This window comes from Haliotis rubra, unplaced genomic scaffold, assembly GCF_003918875.1.
Source record: "Haliotis rubra isolate DU_JTF1 unplaced genomic scaffold, ASM391887v1 Scf589, whole genome shotgun sequence".
Taxonomy (NCBI): Eukaryota; Metazoa; Mollusca; class Gastropoda; order Lepetellida; family Haliotidae; genus Haliotis; species Haliotis rubra.
In genome coordinates this window covers 526894-541419 of record NW_025767289.1, presented here as the reverse complement: position 1 = coordinate 541419, position 14526 = coordinate 526894, and the positions used below count along the sequence as shown (strand labels likewise).

At 43.8% G+C, this 14526-nt stretch overlaps 1 protein-coding gene across 1 annotated transcript in view; it reads right to left on the bottom strand.

The window, feature by feature from the left end:
- Window positions 1–2965: 2965 nt before the first annotated feature.
- LOC124254962 (succinyl-CoA:3-ketoacid coenzyme A transferase 1, mitochondrial-like) overlaps window positions 2966–14526 on the bottom strand; it is a 52502-nt gene continuing 40941 nt past the window's right edge. Inside the window, 8 exon segments of the mRNA XM_046688802.1 lie at window positions 2966–4877; window positions 5045–5146; window positions 5478–5558; window positions 5944–6033; window positions 6113–6188; window positions 6427–6548; window positions 14096–14190; window positions 14291–14402. Coding sequence (XP_046544758.1) covers window positions 4836–4877; window positions 5045–5146; window positions 5478–5558; window positions 5944–6033; window positions 6113–6188; window positions 6427–6548; window positions 14096–14190; window positions 14291–14402 — 720 coding nt within the window. The 3' untranslated portion in view covers window positions 2966–4835.

The window sequence follows — 14526 nt, the reverse complement described above, 5'->3', positions numbered from 1 at the left end:
AGCAGAGTTCGACAAATTTGGCCCTATCTAGATGCAAGTTCAAGAACCTCGTTGAGGATGTGGAAAACCAGTGTTGACAAGTCCCGATCCTTCATGCTGAATGAAATCAATAGAACATCTGGTATCTTGCTCTAGGTAGCTGTAGGTGGTCGGCGAACCATGCGATCATGTGTGTCAAATCAACCAAAACCATTCCTGCATCTTATAGGCAACTGGCGTAGCCCGAACCATGAAAACAAGGACAAGATGTGGGTTAAGTGTCTTGGGAGGCATCCCAGACATATTTGGCATAGGCTCTGATAACCTGGTAAAATGTCCTGTGTTGGAAATAACACGAGTGGTGAATCGCCCAATTCATGAATATTGGAATTCAATTGCTGGCAAGGTCCGAGGAACGGATTATTGACGAAAGCTGACAGTTCGATGAATGCTGACAATTCAGTGATCTTGAACGGCCAGGTGAACTGGTTCGACGATAGGGAGCTTTTCGGCCTGGTGAAACGGTACGAGTCGGGCTGGTAAATCGGTTCAGGGTGGTGAGCTGGAATGTTGACGTGATCTGAATCAGTCCATGATCTGGATCGGCGTTGTGATCTGGATCGTGACTGTGACTGTGATCTGGATCGGTTCGGTAATCCGAAACGTTTAAATGATCTCAGCTGATGGAGAGATCTAAAACGCTCAGATGAACCGGTGAGGCGAGGTGAAATGTTCCGGCCGAGGTGAATCGTTTCGGTGCTGTGAATTGAATCGATGATGTGAACCGTTTCGGCGATAAGAAACAGTCTTAATATTATGGCGAAACTGAGTCGATGTCGTTCCGAAACGGTTTGGTCTGGTGAATCCATTCGGTATGGCGAACCGATTCGGTGTGGTGAATCGGTTCGGTGATTTGACGATGTAGATCGGCTGTGTGAGTCAGCTGGCAACACAGAGCGGTTTGATGAGGCGGAACGGCGAGAAGACATCTGATGATGTGCCAATAAAATTATCACCGTCCGACATGGGAATCTCCGGACGACGAGCAGTTAATACTGGTCGTTAAAAGCGGGGGTTTGTCAGGTGATCAACTGTTGAAGTGTAACAAGCTCTGTCTGCCAGCCAACGGGAGCAAGCATGTCTACATGCTCTAAAAACGTCCTTGATAAGGGAGCACATTCCCGACGTTTGCTCCAGGAGCACAGGTCAATACAACCAACACATGACGAGTGGGGATCCGAGGAAGTAAATATTGTTACAGTGTGCGCAAAATTACGCTACTTAGGGTCAACAGCAAGAAGCATGGTGTCTAAACCCGGCGCTGGAGAGGGATCAAGCGCAGGACTCCAAGACTCAGCAATAACCTATGACCGAGGCAAAGTAGAAGTGGCATGGCGTGAAGGTGAACGCCGATCCACTGAACCATAACGCAGCCTAGCAGGTGAAACCACCCGCACAGAACGATGTTAATGAGGGGAACTATCACGTAAAGGTGCTGACCGCAAGTGCTCACTAGCTCTAGACTGACAAGACGGGATATCCTGATTCACCTGACGAAAACACACCGTACGGCTAGGTGAACCGGATCGAAATGGCGAACCACTTCGACTAGGTGAGACTGAACGACTACGTGAATCAAAATGCTGTGGTGAATTGATTCGACTATGAGATGGTGAGTCGAACTGAAACCTATGTTGAGGTGAACTGAGTCGGGAATGTGAACCGGTTCGTCCTGGTGAATCAATTCGAGTTCGGTCTGGTGACCCGGCTCGGCTGAGTGAACTAGTTCGACCCTTGGCAATAACACGACTAGGTGAGTGGTTCTGTTCTAGTGAACTAACACTGGCATAAAACCCAATTCTGATTTGTGAAATGAATCGAGTTGGTGAATCAGTTCGGACTGCTACATTGGAAGGACGACGAGAGCTCAAACGTGAACGAGATCTAGAACGACACTTCCAAGCAGTAGAAGAACGAATTCGAACCTCCGAACCAGATGGTGACTCAACTCGTGTGGGTGAATTGTTTCGGTGGGATGAAACCGTACGAAGAGGAGAACGGTTATGTTCCAACCACGCCGATCCACGCTTCGATGATGAAAGCTTGGATTTAGAAGTTTTCGAGGACTTTGAACGGTCCGAAGAAACGGAGGAAATATCAGTCATTACCACCCTTGCATGCCAATGAGAACTTGAGCTAGGTGAGGAAAGCGTCCCAAACACCTTTCAACATTCTCAGACAAATAGGAATCAGGCGAAGCGTCCATAAAATCTTCATTAGGACGGCGGGATTTAGAACGGCGAGCAGGTAGGGTGAGGCGATGTAAACATTGCTTTTAGCGGGAGATGGACCAGATCCCGCATAAGCATTCCTGGCCCTATCTGGCACAAGCACGTTTGTAAGCTTTAAAATCCTCATTAGACAGTCCTGAACACTTAGGACGTTTGTCCCAATCACAACAACCCACATAATCAACACAAGATGTGTGTGGGTCCCAAGCTGAAAAAACTTTATTACGCTGAGAGCAAAACTTCGTTTCTGGCCTGAAAAGGCTTAACCATGTTGAGCAATTATCAGACGAAAAAAAATTCACGTCCATTCTGTCGAGCGACAAGAAAGAGAATGAGTATGGAAGGTGATCACGTGGGTGAGGACTGCGCATGCCACGTGCTGTCACGGCCTAGTGAGCATGGCTAAGGCAGGAAGGCATGCACAGCACGGGGACAGGGACAAGGAAGGCAGGGACAAAGTTTAATTCGTTTCCACTCATGGTCGAATGAAGAGAGAGAGGTGCAAGTCGTGAGATAGGATAAGTTTAAAAATTATTTCCAGTCTATATTTCAGTACTATTGGGCATTGTTGATTCTTACCCATACTTAAAAATGAAAAAAAAACTCATTTTAACTCAATTTTACCACAAAGAGGACTAAGAACACTGTGGTTCAATGACACTTACAGCCCTAAAGAAGAGATATAACAAGCATTATGCTGATAAAATTTTTATTTCATTCTTTACATCTCATCACAATCTTTCTATTCTTCATCCCAGTGTTAAGAGAGAGTCAAACTCCCTAGTTTGACTGTTCTGTATAACTTCAGTCTTCCAATTTTCAGTTGCATAAAAACATTCTTCCTCGAACAATATGGACATATTACACTCTATGTTGAGAAGTCCCTATTAAAAGGTTACAAATTAAAAATGATCCTATGTGTAAAAAGAAATGTAAGTACATCTAAAAGGAAATACTTTCATTAAAACTGGACCTAAAAAGTCATTTACAGACTTGAAACACCAATGCCCCGACCCTATGACCACACTCAACCACACACACTGAACCATCATAAACATCATGCATCTTGAACAAAGTTGTGTGTTAGATCCTTCTCTACCACCAACACAGAACTGTACCGGTATCTGACAAAGTTGTGTGTTAGATCCTTCTCTACCACCAACACAGAACTGTACCGGTATCTAACAAAGTTGTGTGTTAGATCCTTCTCTACCACCAACACAGAACTGTACCGGTATCTGACAAAGTTGTGTGTTAGATCCTTCTCTACCACCAACACAGAACTGTACCGGTATCTAACAAAGTTGTGTGTTAGATCCTTCTCTACCACCAACACAGAACTGTACCGGTATCTAACAAAGTTGTGTGTTAGATCCTTCTCTACCACCAACACAGAACTGTACCGGTATCTAACAAAGTTCAGTCATATCCTCCACTTTAAGTTCGCTGGGATTTGATTTTGTTCTGCTTATTAAACACATATGAAAATAAACCTCTAAACACACTCTATACAGTCAATAATCCAACACCAGATTACATACAAGACTACAAGCAGTTGTAGGATATGATACACACTACAAAAAGTGAAAAAGTGATCTGCAGAAAGGGCAGTCATATTTGAATTTCAACTACCACAAGATCTGAGATTTGTTTGGCTGCACAGGCAACATCCCACTACATAAAGCGTGGATAGATCTTGTCACAGATCGAGTCAGGGAGTTTGGTTAAAGCTGCTTAAACTGTATTCCAGTTATATCACATTGTGTCAGCTTATTGTAGGAGGAAGAGTGGTGTGAGGGAGGTCCAAGCACAGGCATGGTTCAGACAGACTACTGAGGAAACCTGAGACTCAAGCCATCTACCATAGGTTTCAATCCTACCCTAGTGATGTAATTCTGCACAGAGATTTGTGGCATCTCAAACGCCTGGGGAACCTATACTTGCATACATTTTAGACAAGCATGGACATCCTACACAATCCAAGCATACAAGTTCTCCTTAAACCTGTGGCAACACAAGCTGTTAGAAAGCTTTTGGTGCTCCATTTTACATTTAGTATAACGTTTGATTAAGAATTGACTATGTAACTGATTCTATACATGACATAATACTGTGAAATAATCTCCAGCCTGGGTCTTAATTACATAAAACAATTAAAAGCATAAGAGAATGAGGCAACAATTGCTTTCTTCAACAACTAACAGATATGTGAAACCTGTTTACAGTCTTTCCTGATTTACATCCTAATTCATATGTGGATGTGCCAGTACAAAAATGTCATAAGGGCAGTCATTTCACTTCTCAGACAAATATTACCAACACCTCCAAACATGTACTATGACAGGTGACTCATGCACTTAAATTGTCACAGATGGTTCCACAAGTGTTGTTATTGTGTCATTCCTTTAAGTTTGTATATGTGAACAATCCCAGAGATGTCTAGTATCACACTGTAAATAATAGCTGCATGTTGTAGTCAGTATCTCCAGCTGCTCCAACTGTTTGTCTGCATGTGGACCATGACACCAGCACTGACTGTCTCCTGGCGTACACCGTACAGTGGACCTACACCTGAACCTGAGCCATGGGCTGGAGGTTAGGGCACACCTGGGCCAGGAAATGTAAAACATCATCATAAGCTTAAGTTTATCAATCAATCTTTACTTACATCATCACCTGTATGCTGACATGTCAAAAGATTTATCTACATCGTGCATTCTCAAAATGTATATACATGTCTACTAAAAGGTTAACCACTGGCTAGATGTACTGACCTGGAACTCAGCCCCTGTTGTCTCCACAATGTCCTCTACAGTCACACCATCAGCGATCTCGGTCAGTGTCAGCCCTTCCTCAGGGCTCACTGTGAACACTCCCTGAAGACGCACAGGTTTAGGCATAGATTCTAAGTGTTGCAAATGGCTGGGATCATATTACAAAATTTCACCTTCATAAAGCCTAAGGTTTCAGACATGTTAGAATTGCAAATGTCATTATCACACAAAAAACACTTATATGTTTGGACCTGATTTTTTAAAGCAACTTTCAGAGACATTGTTGGGATAAAACATAACATTGTTTCAGAGGAAGTTGAGAATACACACAGATGAAGGAATAACATGGTACGAAACATGGTATACAAAACATTCTACTGAGACAGGGTTTGAAGATGGTCATTAACCAGCATGACAGTGGTAACAGCACTACCTTCTCTGTGATGATCATATCTACACACTGCTTGCCAGTCAGCGGAAGGGTGCACTCTGACAGGATCTTGTGTTTCCCACCCTAGAATACAGGCAACTGACTATCACACACACAACTCATGCACACATCAGGGGCACAAGATAGACAATAAACACCATTTCAATGTTATTTAAGCAAGACATGAAATATGGTCTGCATATCTGTGATAGTTGTCAGTATGGTTTAAAAATATATAATTAGGTCAACTCAAACAATCCAGAAATGTATAATGCTTGGCTTCTATGAACACTCAACGTACTTGAGGTAATGTGTGTCATGCTGTCTTTACTGGCAAATTACTATAGTTGTCCACCAGATAACTTGATATCTGAAGGTAGATCTGGGTCATTTTCCACAGACAAGAATGTTTGGAAAAGCAAAAGACTAAAGATACACCTATATGGTTTGGTTGTTAAATACACATTACCTTTGCAGCATGCTCCATTGTCACAATGACCTTTGTCTTGTGGCTTGACACAAGGTCCATGGCACCACCCATCCCCTTTACCATCTTCCCCTGCAACAAACAACACCAGTTTCAAACGAGTGCAATCCAACATTGCAGCTGGGCTGACTAGCATCACTGAGGAACTCACCGGAATCATCCAGTTTGCTAAATCCCCATATCTGGATACCTGCATTGCTCCCAAGATGGTCAGACTTACATGGCCCCTGTAACATGAGTAAACAAAATACTGGTGACATCATTCTGTTGCTTTGGCCCATACTTTATCATTCCAGAAACACATCTGATGATTCATAGTCAAGAACTAACTTGAATTGAGATTAGGTTTCACATACCGTGATCTGAAACATGACTGTCAGTCTTTGTCTTTAAGAACAGATGACAAAATGGAGGTGATTGTAACAGAACTGCATGTTAATAGCGATAGTATGATATTGCTCCTACCCTCTGATCATGGCGAAAGACTCATCACTGGAGAAATATGAGCTTCCCTCTATGCTAGTTACAGTTTCCTTGCCTGCATTGATGAGGTCTGCATCCTCCTCACCGGGCCGTGGAAATGGACCCTGGGGAAGAGCAGGGCTGTCACAGTCACACCATACTTTATTTGATAATCATACCTCAAAATTAAAAAACAGTAGCAGATGTGACTTGGTGATTTACAATAAAACTGTACCACAACCATTATCGGTTACAATGACATCACTAAGCTCTCTGCAACAGAAGCTGATCAACTGTACTGTTCACCTTCGAGACAACTGTTTACAAACAGAATGGAGTTGGAAGAAGGATTTTGGCTGATAAATCTCAGATTGTCTCTTCCAATCAGAAATGAGTCAAGACTTGTTGTTGATAAAGTAAAATATCCTCTGCAAACCTCTCCCATTTGTAACTTTGGTTATCTTGAAAAATGAAAATCCTGTGACAATGTGACCCAAGGTGGCACGGTGCAAAACTGAGGAATCTAGGATTGAATCCCATGATGTGGCTTTGAATGTACTAGCTAGTATGAACATTAAAAATGATTACACATTTCAAGGTTTGTGAATACAAGAGGGAAGGGTTTCCATAAGCTATGATGCAAGGACACACAGATTTCCTTATAGCTGAAATAAGTATGTATCTCAACATTATTGCATCATTTATCCATCTTGACATCATCACTTATCCATCTTGTCATAAACGGAATAACTCTGAACCCATCAATCAACAGTCATGAGTTACATCTATGAAGTGGAGGTGATGAAAGTGCTTTTCACATTCATTGCACTTGCTTGTGTGAGCCACCAATGGATGCATTTGTGTGTGTCACAGAGCTAGATGAACAATGTCTGCTATGAATGAATATAGTGCTTATGTCCTATATACAACATTATCAACAGTGATAGTTCACGATTATGTAATTTTTAAAGTAAAATTGATATTTTATACTTATCCTGACTCATGATCTTTTGCTTATCTCCCTTTCCTCTTCGAATGGTAGTGGAACACTTGAATCCCTTGAAGTTCCTGAAGCGGACGTATAAATACACTCACCCATGAGTTACCTCCCTTTGCCCTTTCCCGTGCAAACCAGTCATGTGACGTGCCTTACTTGTCACTCTCTCCTGATTTTCTGCCCATGCACTTGGATCTGCTGTAAAATCGCAAGTGTCTTCAACAGGGAGGTTGGGAGGGCTTCTTCGTCATGAGTCAGGATAAGTATAAAATATCAATTTTACTTAAAAAAGTACATATTTTTCCTTATCCTGACTCATGATCTTTTGCTTATAGAATCCGACGGATAGGTGGTGGGTCAAGCCACTGGATTCAACAGCTGTCCTTAGATACGTCCTGTATCCCCCCATGGGAACTGCGAATGGCATTTCCGTGATCCTATTCTTCCAACTTCCGTTATAACTCGGGGGGGACCACTTCTTACCTTGCTTCAATCTCAGACAAGTTGAATCATGTTGATTCATGTGGCTACAGATAAACTAGTATTCTCCTATTACTAGATGTCTTATAACAACCCATAGATTATGATAAGATCTTTATCATAAATTAGTTGCGATCCGTTCATGTACAGGTAAGATCTTTACCCGTACAGGATCTTTAATCACTCATGCTAGCCTATCTAAGACTGCACATGGACTTTCAAACTAGTACTTATCCTTAGTAAAAGTTATCAACAAGTCAGTATGATAAAGGGTGAGATTTTCCAACTCAGCGCCTTTGAAGAGCCGTTAGTTGCTGTGCTACAATGAGAGGCCCAAATTGGTGAATGCCTGAGACGTCTTCGGTGGCTATGTCTCGGAGGTAGTGGTTGGCAAACACCATGTCTGACTTCCAAAAGCAGCCCTCCATAATTGCTAATATAGAGCAATTTCCGTGCAGAGCTAGTGTTGACGCCAGAGCTCTGACTTCGTGTGGGTTGGAAGCTCTAGGAGGTTCTAGTCCTGCTGCTTTATAGGCTCTCAATATAACGGCTCTCATCCAGAACAATATGGTCGTTCTTGAGACTTCTGCCGAAGTCTCTGTTGATAATGGGATGAATAGGCGCTTGAATTTTCGTCTCCTTGTCTCAGTCTTTTGAAGATATATCTTCAGGGCTCTGACTGGGTACAAGGATAATTCCTCCATATCCTGTGGACCGAGGACTGTAGACAGCGCTGGTACGTGGAACTGTCTATCTGGTTGACCAGGTAGCTGGTTCTTGGCAATACAGTCCCATCTAAGTCCTAGATGAACTGCATTATGTTGCCCTCTGTCGAATATGGTTCGACCGTAGTTCAGTGCATGTATTTCCGATATGCAAGCTGCAGTGGCTAACGCTAGCAGGCACAGTGTCTTCTGTGTAAGCAGTTCGATCGTAATCTGATCTAGTGATTCGTAGACATCACTGGTAAGATGACGCAAAATTACATTTAGATCCCAAGCTGGAGCTCTGAATTTCTTGTGCTGGTCCTCCAGCTTAAAAAAAACTCAGCAGAGCAAGTAATTCTGGTACTTTCGTCAACTTGATGCCTGTTTCCATGGTAATCACTGTACAGATTGCAGCGAGGTATGTAGATAGTGTCGAACCCTTCAGATGTCAGGTCTGTCTAAGATGACACAGATATTCCGCCACTTGAGGGTTAGTGGCTATCATCGCTGTGAAGCCTTTCCGCCTTGCATAAGTCTCAAACTTCAGCCATTTGTCGTCGTATAGGTTGCGAGTCGATCTGCGTAACGCTAGCGTTACTGCTTTGGCTGCCCTGGCGGAATATCCTCTTTTCTTCGTGCACGTTTTGATACGGTCCACACGTGTAACTGGAACATTGTTGGGTTTCTGTGGACTTGCTTGCCGTGCAGATGTATTAGCAGGTTCGGTCAATCTGGTAACTTGATTACTGGGTTTCCGAGATCTTCTATTAGGTCTGGGAACCATGCTCTCGCTGGCCAATAGGGCGTGACCAAAGTCAGTTGTAGCGTCTGAGTCTGTTTGATCTTGAACAGTACTTTTGGTAGTAGTATCGGGGGGTGGAAAAGCGTAGCCGTTTAATCCTTCCCACGACATGCTCAGTGCATCTGTTGCCCAGGCTTGAGGATCTGGAACTGGTGAGACAAACGTCTGTAGTCGTTTGTTGAACCTCGTGGCAAACAGGTCTATGCAAGGGGATCCTATCTCCCTTATGCTCCGAAACGCTTCTGGATGGAGCATCCATTCCGTAGGTGACGGGTGTAGTGGTCTTGAGAGAGCGTCTGCCAGTACGTTCTTGGCTCTGGATATGTGACACGTCTTATCCAGACGTTTGCTTCCTGCGTGATCTGGAACAACTTGAATGTGAGCTGCAACAGGCTTGGAGACCTTGTGGATCCTTGCCGGTTTATGGAGAACGCCACTGTGGAGTTGTCCGTGTGGATCATCAGCATCTTGTTGTACAGCAAGCTCGACCATAGTTGTAAGTCGTTGATCACTGCTTTCATCTCTAGCAGATTGATGTGAAGCTGTTGTTCCGTTTTGGACCACTTTCCCGAAGCCACTTGATCGTTGAGATGCGCACCCCATCCTTGCATCGAGGCATCTGCGTAGAGGTGTGTGTCGAAGGCCGGCTCTTGTAAATAGGTCCCTTCGCAAACATTCGACCTGTGTGTCCACCACAGTAGATACCTCTTGAGGTTTTCCAGGCAAGATAGGGTCGACGCTGTCTAGATGTTTTATCTGGAACCGTTGCAGCAGTTTTAGTTGTAACCTTCCTGTGTGCGTCAAGTCCTGTGCCGAGGTTAGCAGACCGAGTAGCACTTGCCATGTTCGTAGTGTAAACGGAGAGATGACTGCTCAAATTTCCATCAGGTTCACTAGCCATCCTAGTTGCGTGAGCAACTTAATTGAGAAGTTCATCTGCTCTCTGAGTTGATAGGCACTTTGAAGAACCTGTATGCCGTCCTCCGGATAACCGGCACTGCGTAGATCTCGATGTTGTAAATAGGTGCCGATAGGCTTGGTTATTCATATGAATAATCATAGAGCCCACGATATTCCAAGCGGTAGGACGTTCCATTGGAAGTGCATACATCATTCTTCCCCTTATATACGCAGGCGATCTGTGTTGACATCGAAGAGTTGTCTATTTATAGCAAGGCTGGCTCCCGTGTAGCATTGCAGGGGACTTCTATCAGCGACAACTTCCAAAATAAACATCGTTTATCCTGCTGTCAAGGCTAGACATCTATTAGATTTCCATGATGATAACAGGCCATAGTTGTATACTGTTTCCAAGGCTGCCGATGAAGTATTCCCCCCATACCACGGGTTTGTTTACAATGAGAAAACATGCTGGAGCCTGCTCTGTCAGTGGGAGGAGTTGTCTGACGTGGACCAATCAGCTTCAAGCATGACGTCACCAGTGTTGTAAGCTGGTCCCTGGCTCCCTTTGCGCGGGCTAACGGTCGCGATATGCGAGACGGGGCCCAGCTTACCAGTGTTGTAGCCAGTTGGCCTCCATAAAATCTGTGAGTAAAAGCGCGAGTAATCCTACGCCGCTCATATAAGTCTCCTGACTAAGGGTTGCTCCAAGTGTAAATCTTGTTTAGTGATATGAATCACTTATTCTGAGCATGATGAAGGCGGCTGTCGAGACGTATGGCTGTATGGATCTAGTTGATAGGATATAATTCCTAATCCCCAAGCTGAGTGATGAGTGTTAATACAATCATCTATATGTCCGTTCAAGTATACTTGAAGGCGATGTTAACCTTAAGCCCTTTCCAAAGGTCGTCTTAAGGTTCTCCAGTACTTGAGATATCGGTTTCATAAGTGATATCATATTGTAGTCGAAGTCATCAGCGTATATGCAGTACGTCTCTGTTGGGTTGGAGTGAGTGAGTGAACGACAATATCCGCAGGCCATCTGCTACCCAGTATAAGACGTCATCCGTTTCCATCATTGCTTCGTTTATTCAGCCGTATGGTAATAGAGTCGACGTCAACATCCTGCCTGTTGATGTAAGGGTTTGTTAACCCTAGGGTTCGTGAACCCTGTAGATGTCTACGTTGCTGTTATCTGCCTGTAGATCTGAGAGTTCTCGAACCTTGTAGATGTCTGTAGCTTTCTCAAAGCTGTGCGTAGGTTCGAAGGTACTTTGGATATAGGTTCAATCGGAGGGATTGTGACGGAGTCGAAGTCATCGTTACGCATCATATAAGTGTAAGTTCAACCCGTTAGCAATCCATGCTGTAACTTCTGAGTCTGGGAAGACGAAATTCGTTTGCAAGTCCGAAGTCTCCTGATTATGAGAGCTATGTCTCGACGATTCATCCATCTGCGAACCTGTTTCCCTTCGCGAACCCTTATCCTCTCTTCGCGAACCTGTATCTGAGGATTCCTCCCTATGCGAATGTCTATCTTGAGAGTGTTCTGTCCGCGAACCTCTATCTGTGGATACATCTCTTCGCGAACCTCTGTGAGGTGAGCTATCCCTTCGCGAACGTCTGGCTTGAGGTGAGTAGCTCCGCGCGCGAACGTCTGTGCGAGATAAGAGATCTCGACCTAGAGCGGCTAGGTGTAGGAGCAGGATCCTTCGATGTTCACGAATGCTGAGGGTTCGCAAATGTAGATTGTGCGTCATCTCTTCTATCCTCCAAGACGACAGAGTCGTCCGACTGTGGAGACCTTCGCAAAGGTGTACGTTCGTGAACGTAGCCTTCAGGTGTAGATCTGATAGGAGTAGATTCGCGCAGGCCTGTGGGTTTGCGCACGGTGTCGGTATATGAGAGGCTTTTCCTAGCCTTCGATTCCTCCTGGAATCTACGTTCCATCATGGCCATCATCTGGTTGGTGAATTGTGTCATAAATTCACCTGGGTCGAAGTTCTGCATAGGTTGACGCTGCTGCGGTGTAGATGAAGCCTTCGCGAACGCTGATGAGTTATGTGCCTCAACTTCACTCCGAGAAGTAAGAGGTAGTACTTCAACAGCTTTCCTGTTGTGACTGTAGTAGGGGACGATCTCGTAGTAGTAGAGGTCTACAGAGTCGCTGATCTCATAGATACTTCAGGTAGAAGTAATGGGGGTTCGTCAAAAACGTCTAGTTCGTGAGGAGGTACAATCTCTTCGTTGAAGGATTTCTGGTGCGTAGATGACCTAGCACGCCTAGATTTGCCCTCCGATCTGGTAACAGCTGACTTCTTCTGCGTCGTAGAAGAGGATGACGTCTTTTTCTTAGTCTGAGACGGAGTCGACTGAGATGTAGACGATCTCTTCCTGGCCCCCTTACCTGCAGACTGCCCCTGTAACGTACTAAACATAACACCAGTGTTATGAACATCGGCCGTAGCAAGCAACATACGGTTTGAAGGCTGATCTGCAGTTTTATCAATCGTGACTTGAGATCACTTTCTCACCCGATCCATGGCACGTCTATAATTATAAGACTATATTGATTAAATTGATAAATCAATATAATAAGTACAGCGCAAGCTGGAGCAACATGGATTTATGCATGAAGGACTTTGGGGGTGAGGATCAGCCATGGATAACCTGTGCCTGCAAACACTGCAAGATTTCATAAAATGTAAACAAAGTTACATAACAATGAAAAACACAACTCAAATGTAATTAATTTTTTCAAATACTACATAAGTAGTTATAGTCAAATCCATATACATCGTAATTTTGAAGAATAGGATCTAAATATAAAGGATATAATGCCGTATACGGGACTCCAGTGCTTGCCCAACCATCCGCTTGGGCGAAAAGGGAGAGAGTGACAAGTAAGGCACGTCACATGACTGGTTTGCGGGGAAAAGGGCAAAGAGATGTAACTCGTGGGTGAGTGTATTTATACATCCGCTTCAGGAACTTCAAGGGATTCAAGTGTTCCATGAGTCAGGATAAGGAAAAATTGTGTATTTAAGTACATCTGTATAAGTTTTATTCTTAACCACATCTGAATATATGTGCATGAGATAACAATAGATTGACAGACAGTACATGACAGTATGGATTAGGGGTGTAACGATGCATCATGTATCTTAGACAAACAAAAGATAAACATTCTATGTCATAAGTATTCAAATTTTCGCAGTTGAGTATATTTTGATACAGGACTGCCTTTTAAGAGGACTTCCTACTGCAACCTGGGGGGCGTGGTGGGCGAGTTGTCTAAGGCTAGTGATGTGCTGGGATCGAGCCCACCTGTGACCGAGTGTAGAAACCTTGGAGTCAACTTTGTGTGCAGACTCTTTCAGTGTTGTCACAACCCCTAGTGTACAGTACACAACCCTGTGCACTTTAAAAAAAAACACATATCTGTTGGTAAATGACAAGATGGTGGCCACATGAATACGTGCAAACACCTAGTTGCAGGTACAGCAACGTGCAGTAAACTTGGACAAGGTACTGTGACTATGTGTCCCAGTCCATCAAGCTGTGAATGGGTACCCTGAAAGGATGGGAAAGTCACATTAACTTGGTGTGTCTATTGGCTGCACGAGTTGTATGATACCCAGGGAGTTGAGATTGAAAAATATGTGCCGTTGAGATTGACATCCAGTGATCGAGGGAAAAAACAAAGGGCTTTGAGCATGCACATGGGATGGACTATAGCACTATATAAATACCCGTATGATAGTAATAATAATAATAACCTACCAGTCCCAGGATGCCGTTCTCACTCTGCAGGTTGACGTTGATACCAGGGCGGATGAAGTTGCTGGCCAACATCGGCATTCCAATACCGAGGTTCACTGACAAGAGTTAAGTAACATTTTCCATATTTACATGTACCATGCATTGTACTCTGACAATAAGCTTGTCAAGCAGTCTTTATATCACTGGGAAGGATACCATACATGCCATCAAGGAACTCCACAGCAGCTCTCTTTATTATTCTCTCCCTCATCAGAGCACCGGCATCATGAGATTCATCTCCAGATTTTTCCTTCGTCAGACGCAACCTCTGCAATACGGTAATAGCTAGAAGTATTAGGTGCTGACACATCTGCCTGACAATGTGCTAAAGATATCTTTGGCCAAAAAGAAAATCCCTAGTTTCAATGTTAGCATCAGCCTGTGACTACTGG